The sequence below is a fragment of the Aythya ferina genome (genome assembly GCF_964211825.1).
Source record: "Aythya ferina genome assembly, chromosome: 2".
In the NCBI taxonomy this organism is placed as follows: Eukaryota; Metazoa; Chordata; class Aves; order Anseriformes; family Anatidae; genus Aythya; species Aythya ferina.
In genome coordinates, this window is record NC_140297.1 from 139,162,436 (window position 1) to 139,179,466 (window position 17,031).

At 42.0% G+C, this 17,031-nt stretch overlaps 1 protein-coding gene and 2 long non-coding RNA genes across 4 annotated transcripts in view; 2 read left to right on the forward strand and 1 right to left on the reverse strand.

Annotated features, from left to right (window-relative positions):
• On the forward strand, positions 1-13,872 carry LOC311432307. The gene is made up of 3 exons (XR_014689967.1): positions 1-2,134; positions 3,335-3,441; positions 7,260-13,872. It is a non-coding gene; the product is annotated as an uncharacterized lncRNA (long non-coding RNA).
• ANKRD46 (ankyrin repeat domain 46) overlaps positions 13,490-17,031 on the reverse strand; it is an 18,082-nt gene continuing 14,540 nt past the window's right edge. For both annotated transcript variants that reach the window (XM_084510571.1, XM_084510572.1), the window contains one exon: positions 13,490-15,530. In XM_084510571.1, the coding sequence (XP_084366697.1) occupies positions 15,314-15,530 (217 nt within the window). In that variant the 3' untranslated portion in view covers positions 13,490-15,313. The remainder of the gene's footprint in view (positions 15,531-17,031) is intronic.
• The window catches only part of LOC311432311, a 14,287-nt gene continuing 12,792 nt past the window's right edge, over positions 15,537-17,031 (forward strand). The window contains exon 1 of the long non-coding RNA XR_014689973.1: positions 15,537-16,610. This is a non-coding gene — a long non-coding RNA (uncharacterized lncRNA). The remainder of the gene's footprint in view (positions 16,611-17,031) is intronic.

The window sequence follows — 17,031 nt, forward strand, 5'->3', positions numbered from 1 at the left end:
CCTGCCACACATTAAAACACCGCAGTCACAAGATGGACCACATGAGCTGAAAGCCTGAACTCTTCTTGCTTTTTAATGTGGGAAGTCACTGGTCAGCTCAAGGGCAATCATTACTGCATGAGACACAAAAGCTGATCTCCCTAGGGATGCATTTCACATTTCAGAGGTGTTAATCTCAAGATACCGCTCAGCTTCCAGCCTCAGTAACTCGCTGTGTCTTCACAACTTCCTTCTCTTTCAGAAATTCAGCAGCTGCAATTTGAGTGAGATTTTTCTTTTTGTTCTAAATGTGCTGTGTGGTTCCACACCGTGGGGACCACGTAGACCTGGTCAGACAATTCCAACTACGTTATTTTCCCCACAAAAAATGTCTCATTTTCCCTTTTTGGAGATACTTGTCTCCTGATAAATATACACTGTGCCAGGAAAAGTGGAGGGAGGTCAGCACCTTCTGGTCTGAAGATCAGGCCCCTCTTAGATGAAAGAATTCCAAGTTCAGGTTCAATTAATGGTTGATCACCAGACAAGCAGCTCATCTTTTCTCACGTCCTTTTAGAAAAAACAAAACCCAAACCAGACAAAACCCAGAAAGGCCTCGGTGTTGACCTACGAGAAGAATGCAAAAACTCTAAAATCTCAACTGTTTTCATGGGATGGCACGAAAAGCATTTATTTTAGGTCCCTCTCAATCAGCTGGTTTCATGTGAGAAGCGACAGCTTCCAGTGGGGCTGAGCCTCCCCCTAGCACCCCTTCCCCTTAGGATCGGGGTCTTTTCTTTCCCAACTGATCCATTCCTAGCAGAGCCGGACAGAGGGAGGGCGATGGAAAAATTGCACTCAAAGAGAGAATGCTTTTTGCAAAGAAACTGAGGAAAACTTACTGAGAAGGCTCCGCTGAGCTTAGTGACAGCTTTCCAACAACCCAACTCGGGGAACTACTTGAGGTCTGAGGAGGCAGGAAAAGGCCACAGCAAACAAGTTCACAGAAGAGCTATTTTGAGCCAAAAGAAGTCTGTATCTTCCCACACAGCAACTGCAAGTGTCAAAGCAACTGAGTAGCCTGCTAAGTTGCTTTGGCTATCTGAATGAAGACGGGCGTTATCTGAAGAAGGGAAGTTTGAGGAAAAATAGCAGGAAACACTGCCTAGAAAGCCTTCTTTTTTTTTTTTTTGAATAGCTCAATTGTAAAGCAACATGGCAACAGGGGGAGAACCAACCCTACTGGACAGACGCTAGACACAGCGCCCGAGGCGTTACTAGAATGCACTCGGGGATGATGGGGATGTGGCTGGTCATAAAAGCCCACACAGAATGAAAGCTTTGTAAAATACGGCTTTGCAGTATGCACCAGGGGGTGTATCTTAGGGTGGGAAAGAGTTCCTTGCTTTTGCCATTGGGACAGAAAGACCTGAGAGGGTCATGGCATACTGTGTGGTGACAACCCTCAGAGCAAACCTTGTACTTGAGGGCTGCATAGTGCAAGTGATGGCTGTTATTTAATACTATTGCTAACATTTTGGTGATGTTTTAAAAATATAAGCCAAAAATGAAGGGCATGCTTTGGAAGAAATCCCCAAGTTGGTTGTAAGTTAATGCCACAAACAGGCCGAAGTAACTTTTGGGGCAGAAAATGAAAATTGTCCATACAGCACAGTGCTGCATGTGCATGCTTTTAGAAGAATGAGGAATACTGAGGTCAGCTTTGTTGTCTGAGCTTTTCATTCTGTGTAGCATGAGGAGCGTCATGTCTCGTTAGGCCCAGTGCTCTCTACAGCAAATACCTTGCTGCCTTCTGCAAACTGTGGCTTGGGCACCTGGTGTCAGCTGGTATCTCTCCGGAAACAATTCACTTCCTGGTGCACCTCCTATCAAAGACACACAACGTTTATCACTGTTATTATTACCGAGCTTGGCCATCACCAATCTCATCTCTAGCGTCCTGCGGGGATTAACACTCGGGGATGTCTGAACGACACAAACTGGTCCAGCTCGTAGCTGGGGATCGCTGAGCTGCAGGTGATTTAACTTTGAGAAATGGTGAATCAGACACGTTACAGTGCTGGGAAGACGTTGTACAAAGGAAAGAACCAGGAGAACACAGAGAAGTGTGGAGTCACTGCTTTCAGTTAAACAGGTATTTAAATCCGGAGTAACCCCATCAACGCCGAGTCTGTTCGCTTCCTGTTTGCCTAATCTGACTTTGACAGAATTGGCCCAATTTTCCATGCTTTACTTCCTTTTTCCTGGCTTCCTTTCTCAGCACACACCAGCCAGGTTTAGTCTACTCACGTCCATGTTTACATCCTTTCTGTATCTGACTCGTATTTCTCTCGAACATACAGTCATGCACGTGAACACCACCTCCTCACAAAATCTTGTTTTCACACACCCCGCTGTCTCGGTGTTACAAAGCTCCCTTCATACCTGTTACATCTTTGTTTTCACAGTAACTATAAAGATCCCCGAAAAAGGGGGATGGGAAAAGTTCTTAAAGAAAAAAAAAGGTCAAACCTCAAGCTCTCTTGCCACTAGCTAGAATGGGAGCCATTTCCTCTCAAGAACCCAGTACTTGCAAGGCCTCTGGAAGACTGTTGTGATGATAATCTCATGCACATCAGCCTTTCTGAAACTACTCTGTGATTTACAGAGTCTGCGCTGGCCTTTGTGCTCGGTGGAGAAAAGATACCTGGCAGATAAATTAAGCAAACAGCTCAGAATTTATGTTTTCCCTGTTTAATACACATGAAGTACACTTTCAGGATAAGATCATTTTCTCACAGAAGGGCCTTCAGAGTAATATAAATGATCAATGAGCACAGAAAGTAGAGACAAAGTCACTGAAAACTCATGAGGCAGGGTGCCATTAGAGTGGGGTGAGGGAATTACAGAACTGAATTTTTATTTTATTTTTCAAAGAATCTGAATTCATTGTTCCCAGTGAGGCAGTTATTAATCCTTCCCTGAATTGTACGGCCTTCTACTTCATGTAAATACAGAAGGATGCATCTGGTCTAGTTCATTTAGACTTTCTGCTTTCTGCTCTGCGGAGATGGCTGACCCACCCTCCCAGCCCTAAGGAGAGCTGGCTGTACCTTCATTTGCTTTCCAACACACTACTCTGAAGAATTTTCCTCCTTCCAGGACTTGGTCCTCAAACCAGCCCATTATTAAACCTCCTGGACACCTTAATTTTTGCAATACAAAGGAAACACATGCAGTGTTTAAAGCTAAAGGTGTTGCACGCAGAGCATTTTAATCAATATTTAATTTAGCCATCCTCACCAAGCAGCCAAGCTCCATGCATTAAGAATGATTTTGCACTTTTTTTTTGCAGGCAGTTTTTAGGAACGCAAGCACTGCTGCTGAATTCCAGCACATCAGTACCTGTGCCTGCAAGGGCTGAGGGAACAGGCTGTAGACCTGCACCGTGCACTTGTTATGGTAATTTTTCTTAAAATTGCTTAGAAAAGAATAGAGATTATTAAACTTTAGATTCATCCCTTCCAAAACCTAAATTTATTTTGCAGTTGCAGAGCTGAGTGACCTAAACTGAAAGAGCTTCTGGAATGGCTCAGTCTGTTCATCACTATAGTTCAACCAAAGCAGTGTCTCTATCATCTAGGCTTGCAAAAGCAGGCAATTACCTCATTTTAGAACTGGCTCATTAAAAATAATAATAAAAAAAAATCAAACCCAGCAACCTAGTCTTGGCAGAGCGCAGGAGTTGGTCTTTGACACGGGCTGTGCAGCTGGGTGGCTCAGATAAAAATCTGCCGGAGCTTGTGATCTGTGACTGCACAGAAATTTGTTGGTTTACAGCTTGTACAAAGTCCTGGAAGAGAATTTGGTGATTAAAAAAAAAAATGTTAATCTTGTCTTTAGAAGAGGAATCTACACTTTTAATGGGTTTTAAGAAGCTATAGTCTGCCACGGACAGGATTTAAGCAATGTAAGGTTACCAATCTCTTCCCCATTCAGAGTAACTGTCATTCAGGATTCCCGGCCTTTTGTGTTTCTATCATTAATTACACCCAGATATTTATATTCATGGAAGAGGAAAGACAAAACCCCCTGAATAAGTTACTTGTTCTGAGTTAGCTGCCCAGCTAAAGCATGGAAATCTCTCCGATGAACTAATGAGCAGCTCATATCCCAAAATATTTTTCTGGACTGTGGATCGCTGGAGAATTGCCCGCAATTCATGCAGCTGGAAAGGGAAAGGAATGGGTTTGTTTATTGAACAGCACTGTCAATCTGTGCCGGATATCTGGGTGCACCATGGGCCTCGTGACGATGAGGAGTGGCAATTTCAGAGCCCAAAGCTGGAGTCATGTCAAAGCTTCAGTGGAGGTACTCTGGATTTACGGCGGGGAAAGTGAGGTTGGAATCTGGACAACTAATAAGGGGCCGGTAAGTCCTCTTCTCAGCCTTCTTCTCCTCCCAAGAAAGACAATGAAGCTAATTAAAAAGGATACTGGCCTGAAAGCAAAGTGAAGTGGCTGTTGCAGACAGTTACCATCGCACACAGCGTTCTCATAAAGAACAGGGAGTTTCCACCTGGGAAATTCCCTCAAACTCTATGTTTATCCTCATGAAAGACGAGCAGGCGGCCAAGTAAGGGAATGCAAAGGACTCAACTGCTCTAAATGAAGATGAGCCTTTGATTGGAGAGAGAAAAATTTCTCTATTTTTAAATTTAACAATCAAGAAGTGACATCACTGAGTGGTCCATGGGGCCAGTGGAGGCTAAGACATAAACACCCGACGAGAGATGTCCAGGTTGTTCACACTTGACCTTTCCCCAAGCCAGTGCAATAAAATCTGTGGTAAAGGACATTTTATGAAGCACAACACAAAAGAAAACAGAAACAACAAAGCTTACGCAGGAGCTCCAAGCCTGGCTGCTTACAGCTCTTGTAGCTCTGAGAACACTCTTCAGCCTGCTTCCATGCGAGACTCGTCTCTGATGTTGCATGAAAAGCTCCACCAAAATCAAGGCAATCTCCCTAACAATCACAGCATGTTTGCTTTTAGAGGGAAGGAATGTTCTTTTAGCTAGCATAAATTTCTTAGTCAGACATCCCGAATCATAAATATTAATAATTTTACCACCACACACAGAGGACTTGTCCAGCCAAAATAAAGCCTCATCAAGCACGACCTGCCATCAGGACCTTGTGTTCCCTTTTCTCTTTTGTGTTCCCTTTACTCTTCCTCCCTCTTGTTTTGGGAGTTGTTTCTTGATTGCTTTTGCTCCCCCTGCCTCCTGAATTTCCCCGATCTCTTCTTTCTGGATAACCACAAACTATTTCCCTCCTCCATGGCTGTGAGGATGTTTGGCACCAACCCGTATTGCACAGGACCTGGTGCAGGCAAGGGCCAGGTGAGAACTGAACGAGACCTTTGAGACACGATCCTGGGTGAGTGCCTGGACCGGCAATCCAGGGAGCAGAATAAGTAAGACTTGGAAATGCTGCAGTAAAGAAAGAAGCCCCCTTTTAAAAGTTAATCATCACCCTGGGGAGATTTGAATAGCTGTGGGATCGGAGCACTCTGAGCAAAGTAACTCCACAGCTCGTCCAAGACATGGCTGGAGAGCTCTCCCCTAGCTTCATGCACACACAGGTGCAACATCTGGCCTGACTTCTGCGACTGGGTGCTGGATTTAGGACCTGGCCATCAAGCGCTGTCGTTAAATGATGTGCTAGGGGTAGTGAAATGTCACTGAAGACTTTCCAAAGCTCTGAGGCTGTAGCTCTTACATCCTGTTGCTGCCAGACTTGTTTCCAGAATGAAAACTGATTCCCTGCTCAGCAGGGAAATGTGAGAGCCCCTACATCCACCAGAAAGAAGAAAGGGAAGTGCCGTGGTCATAATCCTTCCTACTCTGCTGACTCTGAAGCCAAGCCAGAGGCACTGACCTCAAGAATGTGTTTCTTAAAAACGTCAGGAAACTCCAGACACCTGGCTCGGCTTCTGTATTTTTGTCTTCTTCCATTTCCATTACATCTTGATGAAAACAGGGAGGTCTTCAGTACTTCACCACGATAACGAATCTCAATCATCTCTGGGCATCAGCTGCTCTTGCCCACAGCCACTGAACCCAATGGGACTTCATGCACGGGTGCAGGAGTCTCAGCTGGTGAGTGATGACAGATCAAAGCTTTTGTCTGCAATTCATGCGTGCCTGAGGGTGCCGAGGAAATAACAGGAAGCAACAATTAGGTTAATAAATGACATATCAAGGAATATACATGCCTTTGTCATTAGATTACGCGTAGCACATATTGGGTGCAATTAACACAATTCACGTAAAAAAGCCTGCAAGCGACCAGTTTCGGAGCTTTACACGTATTAATGACAACATCACTCAAAGATTTATAAGTTATGCTGATTTTATTGGTGGGGAAGGAGAGGTTAAGCAGGTTTTCTAAGGCCACACAGCAAGCAATTGCTTGGCTTTATAACTCCCCAATCTGCCTCCTGCTCCATCCAGCAGGCCATGCTGACTTACTGCGGAACGCATATTTCCAGCAAACTCTTCAGGGACAAGAGGAATCTAAGGAACAAAAGGTACAGATAAAGAAACAAACGTTTTCTGCCATTCAAAAACCGCGAGCCATCATCCGTTTAAGTTGTCACACTCACCAGCAGGTTAGCTAGGAGTTAGTCAGGAGTGCAAGAATAACACAAGGGAGATTTTGCTGACAGTGCTTCGAGCAAAACTGCAAGTCAGACATAACAGCTTTATGCCGTGAGATTGCCAGAAGAAAGAAAATGGAATATATCTGCGATTTCAAAGGAAGTTTATTGAGATTTATCGCAAGATAGCTTTAATATTCATAGAATCCAGGACTGTTCTCTTCCATAGAGATCCTGGCAACCACAAGACTGTAAGAAATCAGCAGTGATGCTGCTATCCCACCTTCTGGGAGACTATTTCTACGCTACTCTGCTATGTTACATATGGCTGCTCCTCAGTTTTGGAGCAATTTGTATGTACAAATCATCAATTTAAATGTTAACTTCTCCTAAGGTGACATATTTTCAGTAACCTGAGAAAATTAAATGGAACAACTGACCCCCAGTTTCAAAGACCTTTCGAGTCAGACAGTAACCAAGATGAGCGTGAAATAAAGTGCTGAGTACGTGACAATACTATAACCAGACTGCCTGGCATCCGGCTTTGTAGTGGGAATAGAGTTCATTTCCATTCTGTAAGGGGTTTCCAGCCATAAAAAGTCCGTTTCCTTTTCTAGGTGAAGAGAAGAGAGCTGTCCCACCTGACACAATGCTCTGCACAACCAGAATGGGATTGCAGAGGCCCTAACACACAGAGATTAAGCTGCGAACAGCCCGCTCCACATCCCCTCCCCTGGCTGTATCCAATTCACGCTTGCATAACTGAAGTCATGGAATAAATCCCGACCTGGGATTGCTGGCAGATTCTAATTTAAGTACTGACAACAATCCTTCTTGTGCATCGGGAGAGGCTGAGATTCAAGCGACAAAAAAGTATCAGCAAGCAAAAAAACAGAAAGCAGGGAATAAAGAATTGAACGGCCTTACTTGAACTTGGCTTTGGGTAAAGTCAAGCAGCTGAAAAAGCACCCAATCCAATACCCAAATATAAAAAATAGATGCAGAAATCACATATTCTGATGCTTAATTTAGAACCTGACATTCTAAACTTACTCCGTGCGTCAAGTCAGAACCAGACACTGCTTGTGCTACACAGCAGCATTGCAGAAATGCAGACTTCCAAGCCCCAGTACAAATAAACATCTTAAATGATGTTACAAATAATGTTCCCAATAAAAATCTTATCAGTTTTAGTCAAGAGGAAAAGCTCCAGCTCTGCATATGCTTCTTGTTACAAAACTGGGAATGTTTTTCTCATTTCAAGAGCTCTGGTAAAATGACACTTAGATATCTGTGTCTGGAAGAATGAAAACGAAAACATTTTCCCCGAAACTGTTCTTCTTGCCTGGAGTATGTCCACGTCTGCCCAGTTTTCCTCAGAAATATCTGCAGTTTCTAAGGAAGTTGCTAATCTCTCTCTCCGATTCTTTCCCCTTACTTTTTTTGATCCATTACTTTCAGCATTCTGCCTTCACGTGCCACAAAGCTGCATCGAACCTCAGATCCTGAGTTAGTAAACTTTTGGAGAATGCTTCTTAAATAGAACAGAACATCTCGAGTTGAAAGGAACAAGGATTACTGAGTACAACTCCCGGCTCCACACAAGATGACCTAAAAATTAAAGTAAATATCTAAGAGCACTGTCCAATGCTTCTAACTCTCATGGGCTTGGTGCTGTGACCACTACCCCGGGGAGCTTGTTCCAGTGTCCACACGACTTAGTTTGGTTTAGTGAAGGTACCAAAAGAATCAAATATATCACCAGAGAAAGGAAGTAAAACTGAAACCGAGGCTCATACAGCAAGGTTAGCTTCTTGCGGCATTATTACAGGAAAGTGTAAGTGAAAAACACGAGTGCTAGTGCCAGCTGTGAACTGGAGCTGACCGATAACCCGCTCTTCAAAATGGGAAATCTTCCCCGCCACAGCACAGACAAATGGGGACACCTGGTAGAGTAGCATGGTTCCAGTAGGATGGAAGAGAGTACCATAAGCAATGGGCACGGCGAGATGTTTTGGGGAGGAAATGTGTTTTACGAACAGAATTCCTGGCAAAAAAAAAGAAATGGGGTCATCTCCAGCCTCGGTGAAACACCACAGAAGCATGGAGTGGAGGGCAGGAGATGAAACAACGGGGAGGAGCAGAATTGGGAAGAATGCTGGGGGAGTGGGAGTAACTTTCTGGTAGGGCTGGCTGGCACAGCTCCTGAGCCAGGACCCTGGGGTCAGATGCGTGCTAGCACTAGTGCAGGGGCAGGAGAGCACACCAGGAACAAAGCTGGAGGTGGCTGGGTGTAGGCGAGAAACAAAGTCTGTGGCCTCGTACCTTGACTTGAGCTAAGCCTTAAATCTGACTAGTTGCTAGATTGCTTTTCTGGCTTAAAAATACATGTAAAGGATGGGCCTAACTTATTCCTAACTGTTCTCTTGAAGCACAGCTTGCTGCCTGGAGGAAGAAAAGAGCTTTCTAAACTTTTTACCTTTGAATTTCAAAACATACATAAAGGCCAAGATCTTCTACAAAGATACTGTCCTTCCGGCAGAGTGACTCCAAACGCTATTCCCAGGATCCTGGAAAGCCCAAAAATGTAAGGAATAGACACCCCTCCAGCATTATTGCCAGATCTCCTTTTAAACTTCAGGCTGTCTGCTCCACCCGCAGAGGTATTCTGGAGGACCAGTTAAACCCAACACCAACAGATCCCCAACCATTCTTGCATTTCACGTAAAATCTGGACAAGCAAACCGAGTCCTTAGCTAAACAAATTGTACCATACCAGCAAGAGTTGATCACTTTGTAAATCAGACAGCATAACTCTAAAAAAAAACAAGGAGAACTGACTCATGTTGTGAAACTGAAGGATTCACTTACTGTCAAACTAATGGAGCTTGGTCAGTGAAGCACCACTTTGTGAGGCAGGTAACAGGATCTACACTTCCCAAAACTGTATGTGGGGACCAAGAAAATAGGTTAGGAAGTCAGTGCAATGAATAAAAAGCAAGCTGATGTTTGATTAAACAGCAATCTGATGAAAGATGACAAAAACCAGAATTCCTTAAATTAGACTTATTCCAAGCTGATCTCACTGGAGGCCTCGCTCGCTGATCTGAAACCTCATTTTGGCACAGGAGCGCACAGAGCATGGACACACACATGCTCATTATCTGAGTACATTTGCAGGCTATAATTCTAGCAAACATTAGATTAAATAAAAGTTCCTTGAACTTTGAAACAAAGAAAAAAGCCCGGACTTCTACTGTAATTAAAAATTTTTGGAAACAGCCTTCAGTTCAAGCCCCACGTTAGCCACTGGTGTTCATCAGCTGCCACAAGGCCTCGAACCAGCACCATAAATGGGAAAACCTCCAGTTCTGTAACAAAACGTCTGGCAGGACGGAGTAGTCCCCACGCAGGCTGACGTGATTTTTAGTAAGATACTTCATTTTTATTTGTGCTCCCTACAGAAGCTGTTCTTGACGGCTTAGACCTATGGGTGTCTCCAGACCTCAGTGTCTCTACCAAACAGGCAAGGCCAGCACTCAGCCTGCAAGGAGACAACGATATGGGGAAGAGCACACAGCACTTCACACGGCCTCCCAGAAGCCAGCTATCTTTATTATTTAGTTCTGTTTCAATGCGTATGCTTCATTAAGCCGCTACAGCTGCCTTCATGCCTGTTTAAGCATTTTTAGCAACCTTTAGGCATTACTGCCTTCACACCGTGCCACTTTCAACGAGAAAACTTACCTGCCAGAGGTTATAATGTTACCTGAAAAAGTCCTCTTACTAGGGAAGGTGGCTTAATGAGAATTTCACCTTCTGCAGGTCATAACAAATTTACTACGATTTTCTTCTTGCTTTGCATTAAGAGAATGTTATCTATTCTTGTTTTTTTTTTTCTTTGCAATGGAAAATGAGATATTTTTACATGTACTTGATCCTTCATCAGCATTTCTGCCTTCTGATATTTAGATAATCATAATTTAACAGAGCAGAAATAGTGTTTTACAAGGAGCTTCTGCCCACAGTTGGTTAAACGGCTGATAACCTATGTGCAGAAGGATTCTTCTATAAGAGGAACCAGCACGGCTTCCCCGCGAGCAGCTGTTAATGCAGGCACACATTCAAACATGCAGTTGTCTGAAATAGCAGCGCTGCAGACACTGAAAGTCAAGAAGGGCCAGCTCGGGTTGCAGGACTATGAAACGGGGCAATCACAAGCCGGTGAAATCCTTCTCCCTGCTAAGAGGCTATTGCTGCTCCCTCCTTGCACTTCTTACAGGCACTGGGATTGGCTCCTAAGCCGTGATTCATAACGGCATCACCCTGCTCTGCCTCCCCTGCTGCTGTCCTGGCTCATTGCATTTCCCTCCTATTTTCTGCAAACCATGCCACACAACAAATTCTGCTCCAAACGTCTCCTCATTTTTACCCAGCAGGTAGCTTAAAATCGCAAACTGAAAGAACACGGCACTGGCAGACACAGGAGTGACGTGCTCACACTTTGATTTCAGCAGAAATTCTGATTTTTCCTTTTCAGTTCTGGCAATTTCCAATAGATTTCCGATACCCTTGGCACTAATGAAGAACAATAATTGTCTCATCACAGCCATTAGGTAATAATGGTTGTTTAATGCTTAGCTTAGTGGTTTACAAACTCTGAATACCTACAGTAGAGATTTTTCAGGGTTCTGCACACAAACTGCCTCAGCTGCAACATCAGAGCACCAGCTCTGCTTTGCGTAAGAGCACAGACTGCACCAGGTAATCTCACTGTCAATCTGAGACTTTGAGTTTTCATCTCGGATTTCACTGGCAGCATGACCCTGGGAACACTTCGCTCAGCAACAAACAGTAAAGAACTACCAATAAATTGCATTTGTTTCCCACTAATGTATATTTTAAGTGTCTGTCTTTGAAGTTTTTTTCATCTCTGCACAAAAGATGCCAGGAAGCACTAATTCAGCTGAAATACTCTAATACTTTTAAGACAATGCATGTATCATACCACCTGCAAGTGTTTGTACAGAATTATCTCTCCTGTCACCATAAACAATTTTTATAATATTAAGAGTTTTGAGATTTATGATGATTCAAGAGTATTTTGGCACTTACCATGTTTACAGAGAACTCGGGGTTATTATAATGTGCAGTGCTTGAATTCTTCTAGACAGTCCCAACGTAAGGAATAAGAAATGCAGTAACAACTGGCAACGATTTCTGCAAGATTATGGATCGCTTACTGAATTTCACGAAGTGTTTCCCAAGTAACCAATTAACAAAGATTAATGTTGAAATGGAAGAAAACAGAACGACGGAAAAGCTTTCTAACGTAAGAATTCTCAGATAATTTAAGACTTATTTTAATCACCAATTCAAATGCGAATCAAGTGACAATTTAACAAAGAGCTGGCTTCAGAAACAGGAACAATGTCAGAAACAACTGGCTTCAGAAATTACCTTGTGTGTCAGCTGAGGAAGAAATCAGTTCTGTTAAAAGGCAACTTTGGGTATCATGAGGCAATTGCATCTAAGCAGATCCAATCACAGCCTTTAAGATGCTTTATTTCCAGGTTAAGGTTAAAGTGCATGTTAATTTTAAGTATCTGCTAGACTTGGAAATTCTGAATATAAGAGACAGTATTACACAACAACGTTACTGAATTTCTGAGCAAATTACTTAATTTGCATTTCTCTGACATCTTATGACCAGAAATATTCTGGTTAGAAAAAGAGCTACCTAGCTAACGAGCCCCTCTACAATACACTGGTGAGTTGATCGTTTCTCCTTACTCAAGAAATGAAAACCAGGCTGAGAGATTAGCTGACCAACGCAAAACTCAATCTCCAGATCAGCTGCAGACCCAGGAACTTCGTAGGTCTTCTGTTTCGATACTTCAAAATGAAACCACGTTCCTCCTCTGAGCTTTTTGTGCTGATACACCTCATAGTGCCAGAGCATGTCTACTATGAAATACTGTGCAGTAGTCATACTGCTTCCACTTTGCACTCCAGTTGACTTTATCTTGCTCACCAACTTGTCTTGCAACACTGTAAAAAAATCACTTAATCACTCCGTGATTGATTTTTTTTTTCTTACTTCCTTCTGCTGTTTTAGTGTGAGAACACCCTGAGCGAAGAAACTGTTTTGTATCTGGAAAGTGCCCACCAAAACGGGCTTCCTTGATCGAGGTATCTGGATATAATAATAAACAATAAAGGAAATCTTACTGACCTGCAGACAATCTAAACTGATTCCTGTCGTTATGCAGAAACTGTGAAACTCCCTATGACAACTTCAGGAGGAAGTAAGTTAAGGTCCTCTTTCTGGTCCTGTGAGAAAGACAGATTGCATTCCTTGAAACCTAGTGTACAGGATTCATTCTTTACTATCAACCTGTGAAAAGGAAGCTGTTATAGACATATTAAAAGGTATGGCTGTCCTTTTTTTTCAGTAACAGAGGTATATACAGAACAAAATTCTCTTTTAGCCAGATGTTTATCACATCGGTATTTCAGAGTAGCAGTCATTACCATCAAGATTGCTTTTCTTGGTTTTATTTCGCACCCTCCCTCATAGGTAGTCTTAAATCTCAAGGGGCCTTTAGATGATATGTTCGATACTTGAAATCTTAGATGAGAGATAGAGTGGTGCAAAAACAACACTGAAAATAAAGCAGGCAAATCTGAAGAAACTGTGCTCTAAAACCTCATTCAGGCCAATAGTGTGCTTCCATTTCTCTGGGGCAGAACCTCCCTGCTTCTGAAATGCTTATTATCAGTGCAAACCATCAAAAAATCCTCAGTAAAATAGGATTACAACGTAATGTAATGATAAACCAAAACATATTTACTACATGTATTTATTTCTGGCATTCACCCATACTGAGAATACAATTACAAATTACACAGAGAATACATATTGAAAGACAGCAATTATTCAGGATACAGAGCATCATAAACAGAAGTGTACTTATCCAGAAAAGTAACTGTATTTTAGATATGAGTTTTTATTTCTGTTCACAAACATATGTACAATAATTGAAATATTCAGAAGAAGAGTAGGCTCTGTTTTGTTGTTGTTTATTTTAAGAGGCTTCCCAGCTGCTAGGGAAGTATTGTTTCATTAATGTCTCGCTAAAGAAATGAGATCAAGAATTATTCAGATGCAATTTAGAATGGGGCCCACGTTAGTGAAGCCCCTGTCACACAGCAAAGCAGACAACAATCCTCTTCACTCAAACCCATGCACAAGAAAGAAAAACGTACATGGTAGCAGAACAGAGAGATGTAATTAATTCTAGCAAAACTGATTGCAATTATAACTTTATAAATGTTTGATGCTATTTAGCAACAATTTTGGAGTGGTTAGGTTAAAAAAAAAAATCATTAGTTTTGCAGAATTCAAATCCAGGGGGATTTTCAATGCAATAGCAACTAAGGGAGTTAGATAGCTAATCAGCCTGGAAGGAGAGAATCTGCTTTCTTTGAAAAACCTGCAACTACTGTGTATTACCATCCATCCTAGCCTTCATGAAAGAGTGTTTCATGTCCCTAGGTTACTTATAAACACAGGATTTCACAGCTTAAGTACAGAATGGGATAGGATCTCATTTCATATAATATTCCTAAATATAAACGTTTTAAATATTTTTATTCTGCATACTCAAAGTACTTTATAAACGTGTAAGTGATGTCTGAAAACAACTGAAATAGAAAGTAATTCTAGAAAGGAATTCCAGTCAATCAGGTCCTTTCCACAAATGTGAAAATGATTCAATTTTATGGTGCAATGTGGTCCTTGTGGAGGAAAAAGGGTTATCCTTCATGACACATTTCACAAATACAGTGGTCTTACAGAATTAGTATATACAGAGCAGAACACCAACATCACTTTGTATCCACCCTTACAAATAAAGGTTTGCTTAGTAATATTCCAGCAAAAAGGCAAAATTTTCACCCTAGAGGCTGAAACAATTTTACTTCCAAAGCACTACAACCAGCTTTGTTCTACTAAAATTACTTCAGACAGATATTAACAACATCAATTTAATCTGGGGAAGAAACACTACGCTAACCTAATAAATAAAGGAGTGAGCTATACATTAAAGATGTAATAAGGTTTGAACTATTTCTCATTCTTTTTCTTATAAACGAGCAGATATGGAACTAGGGGAAGCGCTGAAAGAACTACAAACACAGGGCTTATTACTGTCTATATATCAGAATGCATTATTATTTTATTCCGATTTCTAGGGGACCTTTAAGAGCATTTTTCTTTCAACTCCAGCACACCCAAGATTACGCAAGAAGAGATTTACCTCTCTTCATACGGATTACAAATCAAACTTGGTTCTGTGCTAGGTTACATTTTTCATGCTCCGGAATTTAATATGCATTATGAAAGACCCTTTCTAATTGTAGTATTTTATCAACAGAGAGGATTACCTCTACATCTTGCTTGCAAGTTAAGTCAGAGGTAGGTTAGGAATGCTTTCGAATTTAGTGTTTTACTTGAAATGAATTAATTCCTCTTCCAAAGGGGTTAATGCTAAGTATAAAAGGAAAACCGTATGCACAGCTGCCACTGCCTGCACCGAGAGAAAGACTCCGAGATGTTCAAAATGAGACGACAACGGGGAAAAGAGCAGTGCGCTCCTTTTCATTTGCTTCAGTGCACCAGTTCAGGCTGATTTTCTACAAAAGGAAGCACCCCGCTAACGTAGTATGCTATTCCAAGAGACAGCAGGGCAATGACAATGATCAGGAGCAGCACCCTCCAGAAGCCCAGGTCTTCCACGAACTCTTGCCATGTCGTGCGGAAACTGGAAAGAACTCCTTCCCCTTGCTGTAGGTTTGGATTAAGGAGGGAATGGCTTTCCATCGCACTACAAAGGATTAAAGTTAAAAATACATCAGAGCAAAAGAATTCACCTTTAAGTATGACAGTAATCCTACTCAGAGCAACTGAAACACTCTAAATTAAAAACTAAACCCACCTGCAGATTTACCACATTGCCTCGGCTAAATCAAGACAAAAGCAGATCAGGAAAAGGCTCCTAACTCTAAACTGAAGTTAATTGAAAGGATGGTTTATTAACTGGCGTAAGGAGAGTGCTACTTGTATCTGTACAACTGCTCTGAGCTTGCAGCCTTGCCACCTAGGAGCCTTCAGAAGTCAGTCAGCGGAACTCCTGCTCAGCACGGCTTTGTAAAATTTAATGGAGCGTGAGCTAAAACCTCAAGGGGCACAGCTCTCGTTAATAAAAACAAATTGCAATTTAAAAGTAAACTCTGCCGAACAAAATGGAAACTACGACCGGTATAATTTAGATCCTGAACTACGTGGAGATCTTTATTGCTCTCCTGCATTTCTTTGTTAGAGGCCTCTTCTCTAGCTTAAAAATAGAGAAAACAATCCATTTACATAAAAAAATCAGAAACTTTCTGATTGTTGAGCTAAATCAGCATCGCTGTAGTTTTTCTGCCCCATGGCACTCAGCAGCTGCTCTGCTGCCTTAGCATGCCACTCTCAATCCTTCAGGCCCCTTAAATTGTCAGACTTTTTTTTTTATATTAAATTTTATATAAATTAGGGAGTGAAACTCTCACTTTCAAGTGAGAAAAATTAGAATGATAGATTGACCATGAAGCACCGTTAGAAAAAAAAATGCAAGTTGCCTCAAACACTGCGTGGCTCCTTCTATCCTCCTCTCTATCTCGCTGGTTTCACGAGGGGTTTATAGTAGGAAACTATCCCTCTGTTGGTGTATGAGAGACCTCAGTAAGAACAGGAAAGCGTTCTCATCACTTGATTTCAGTTATGCAGATTTTTAGCCATCTGCACAGCCCCACTACTTCTCGCTTGAGTGAGACTGCACACACCAGTGTTTACAGGATCATGCTCTGACAAGCACAGAGAGGAAATGGTGAAACTGCCTGCACACCCGGTGATGTCAAAGCAGAAGGTAAGCAGAAAAGAAAAACATTTTCCCCCCCTTCTAATTGCTTTCAGTTACCAGATTCCTAGGCATCTCCTCCAGCAATATGAGAAGAAAACATTGCAGGGAAAACCAATTTGCAAATCAAAACTAGTTGCATAAATGCTATTGGTTTTGGTGACAATTGACAAATGAGTTAGCAGAAAAAGGTCTCAGTTATGAATCTCTCTTTTAAGCTTGCACCACAGAAAAATGTCATGCCACGTCTTTTTTCTTCTTAAGAAGCATGGGCATAGATGAGTAATTAGCCTGAACTCCCCTAGCTTACTGAAGTATTGCAGCATCATGGGCAGAAAATTTCAGAAATTGCCTGTTAAACAGCTTGCCTTTTTTGCTTTTAAAATATTTACTTTGCTCTAAAGCTATTTTAGCTTGTCCATAGCTGCAG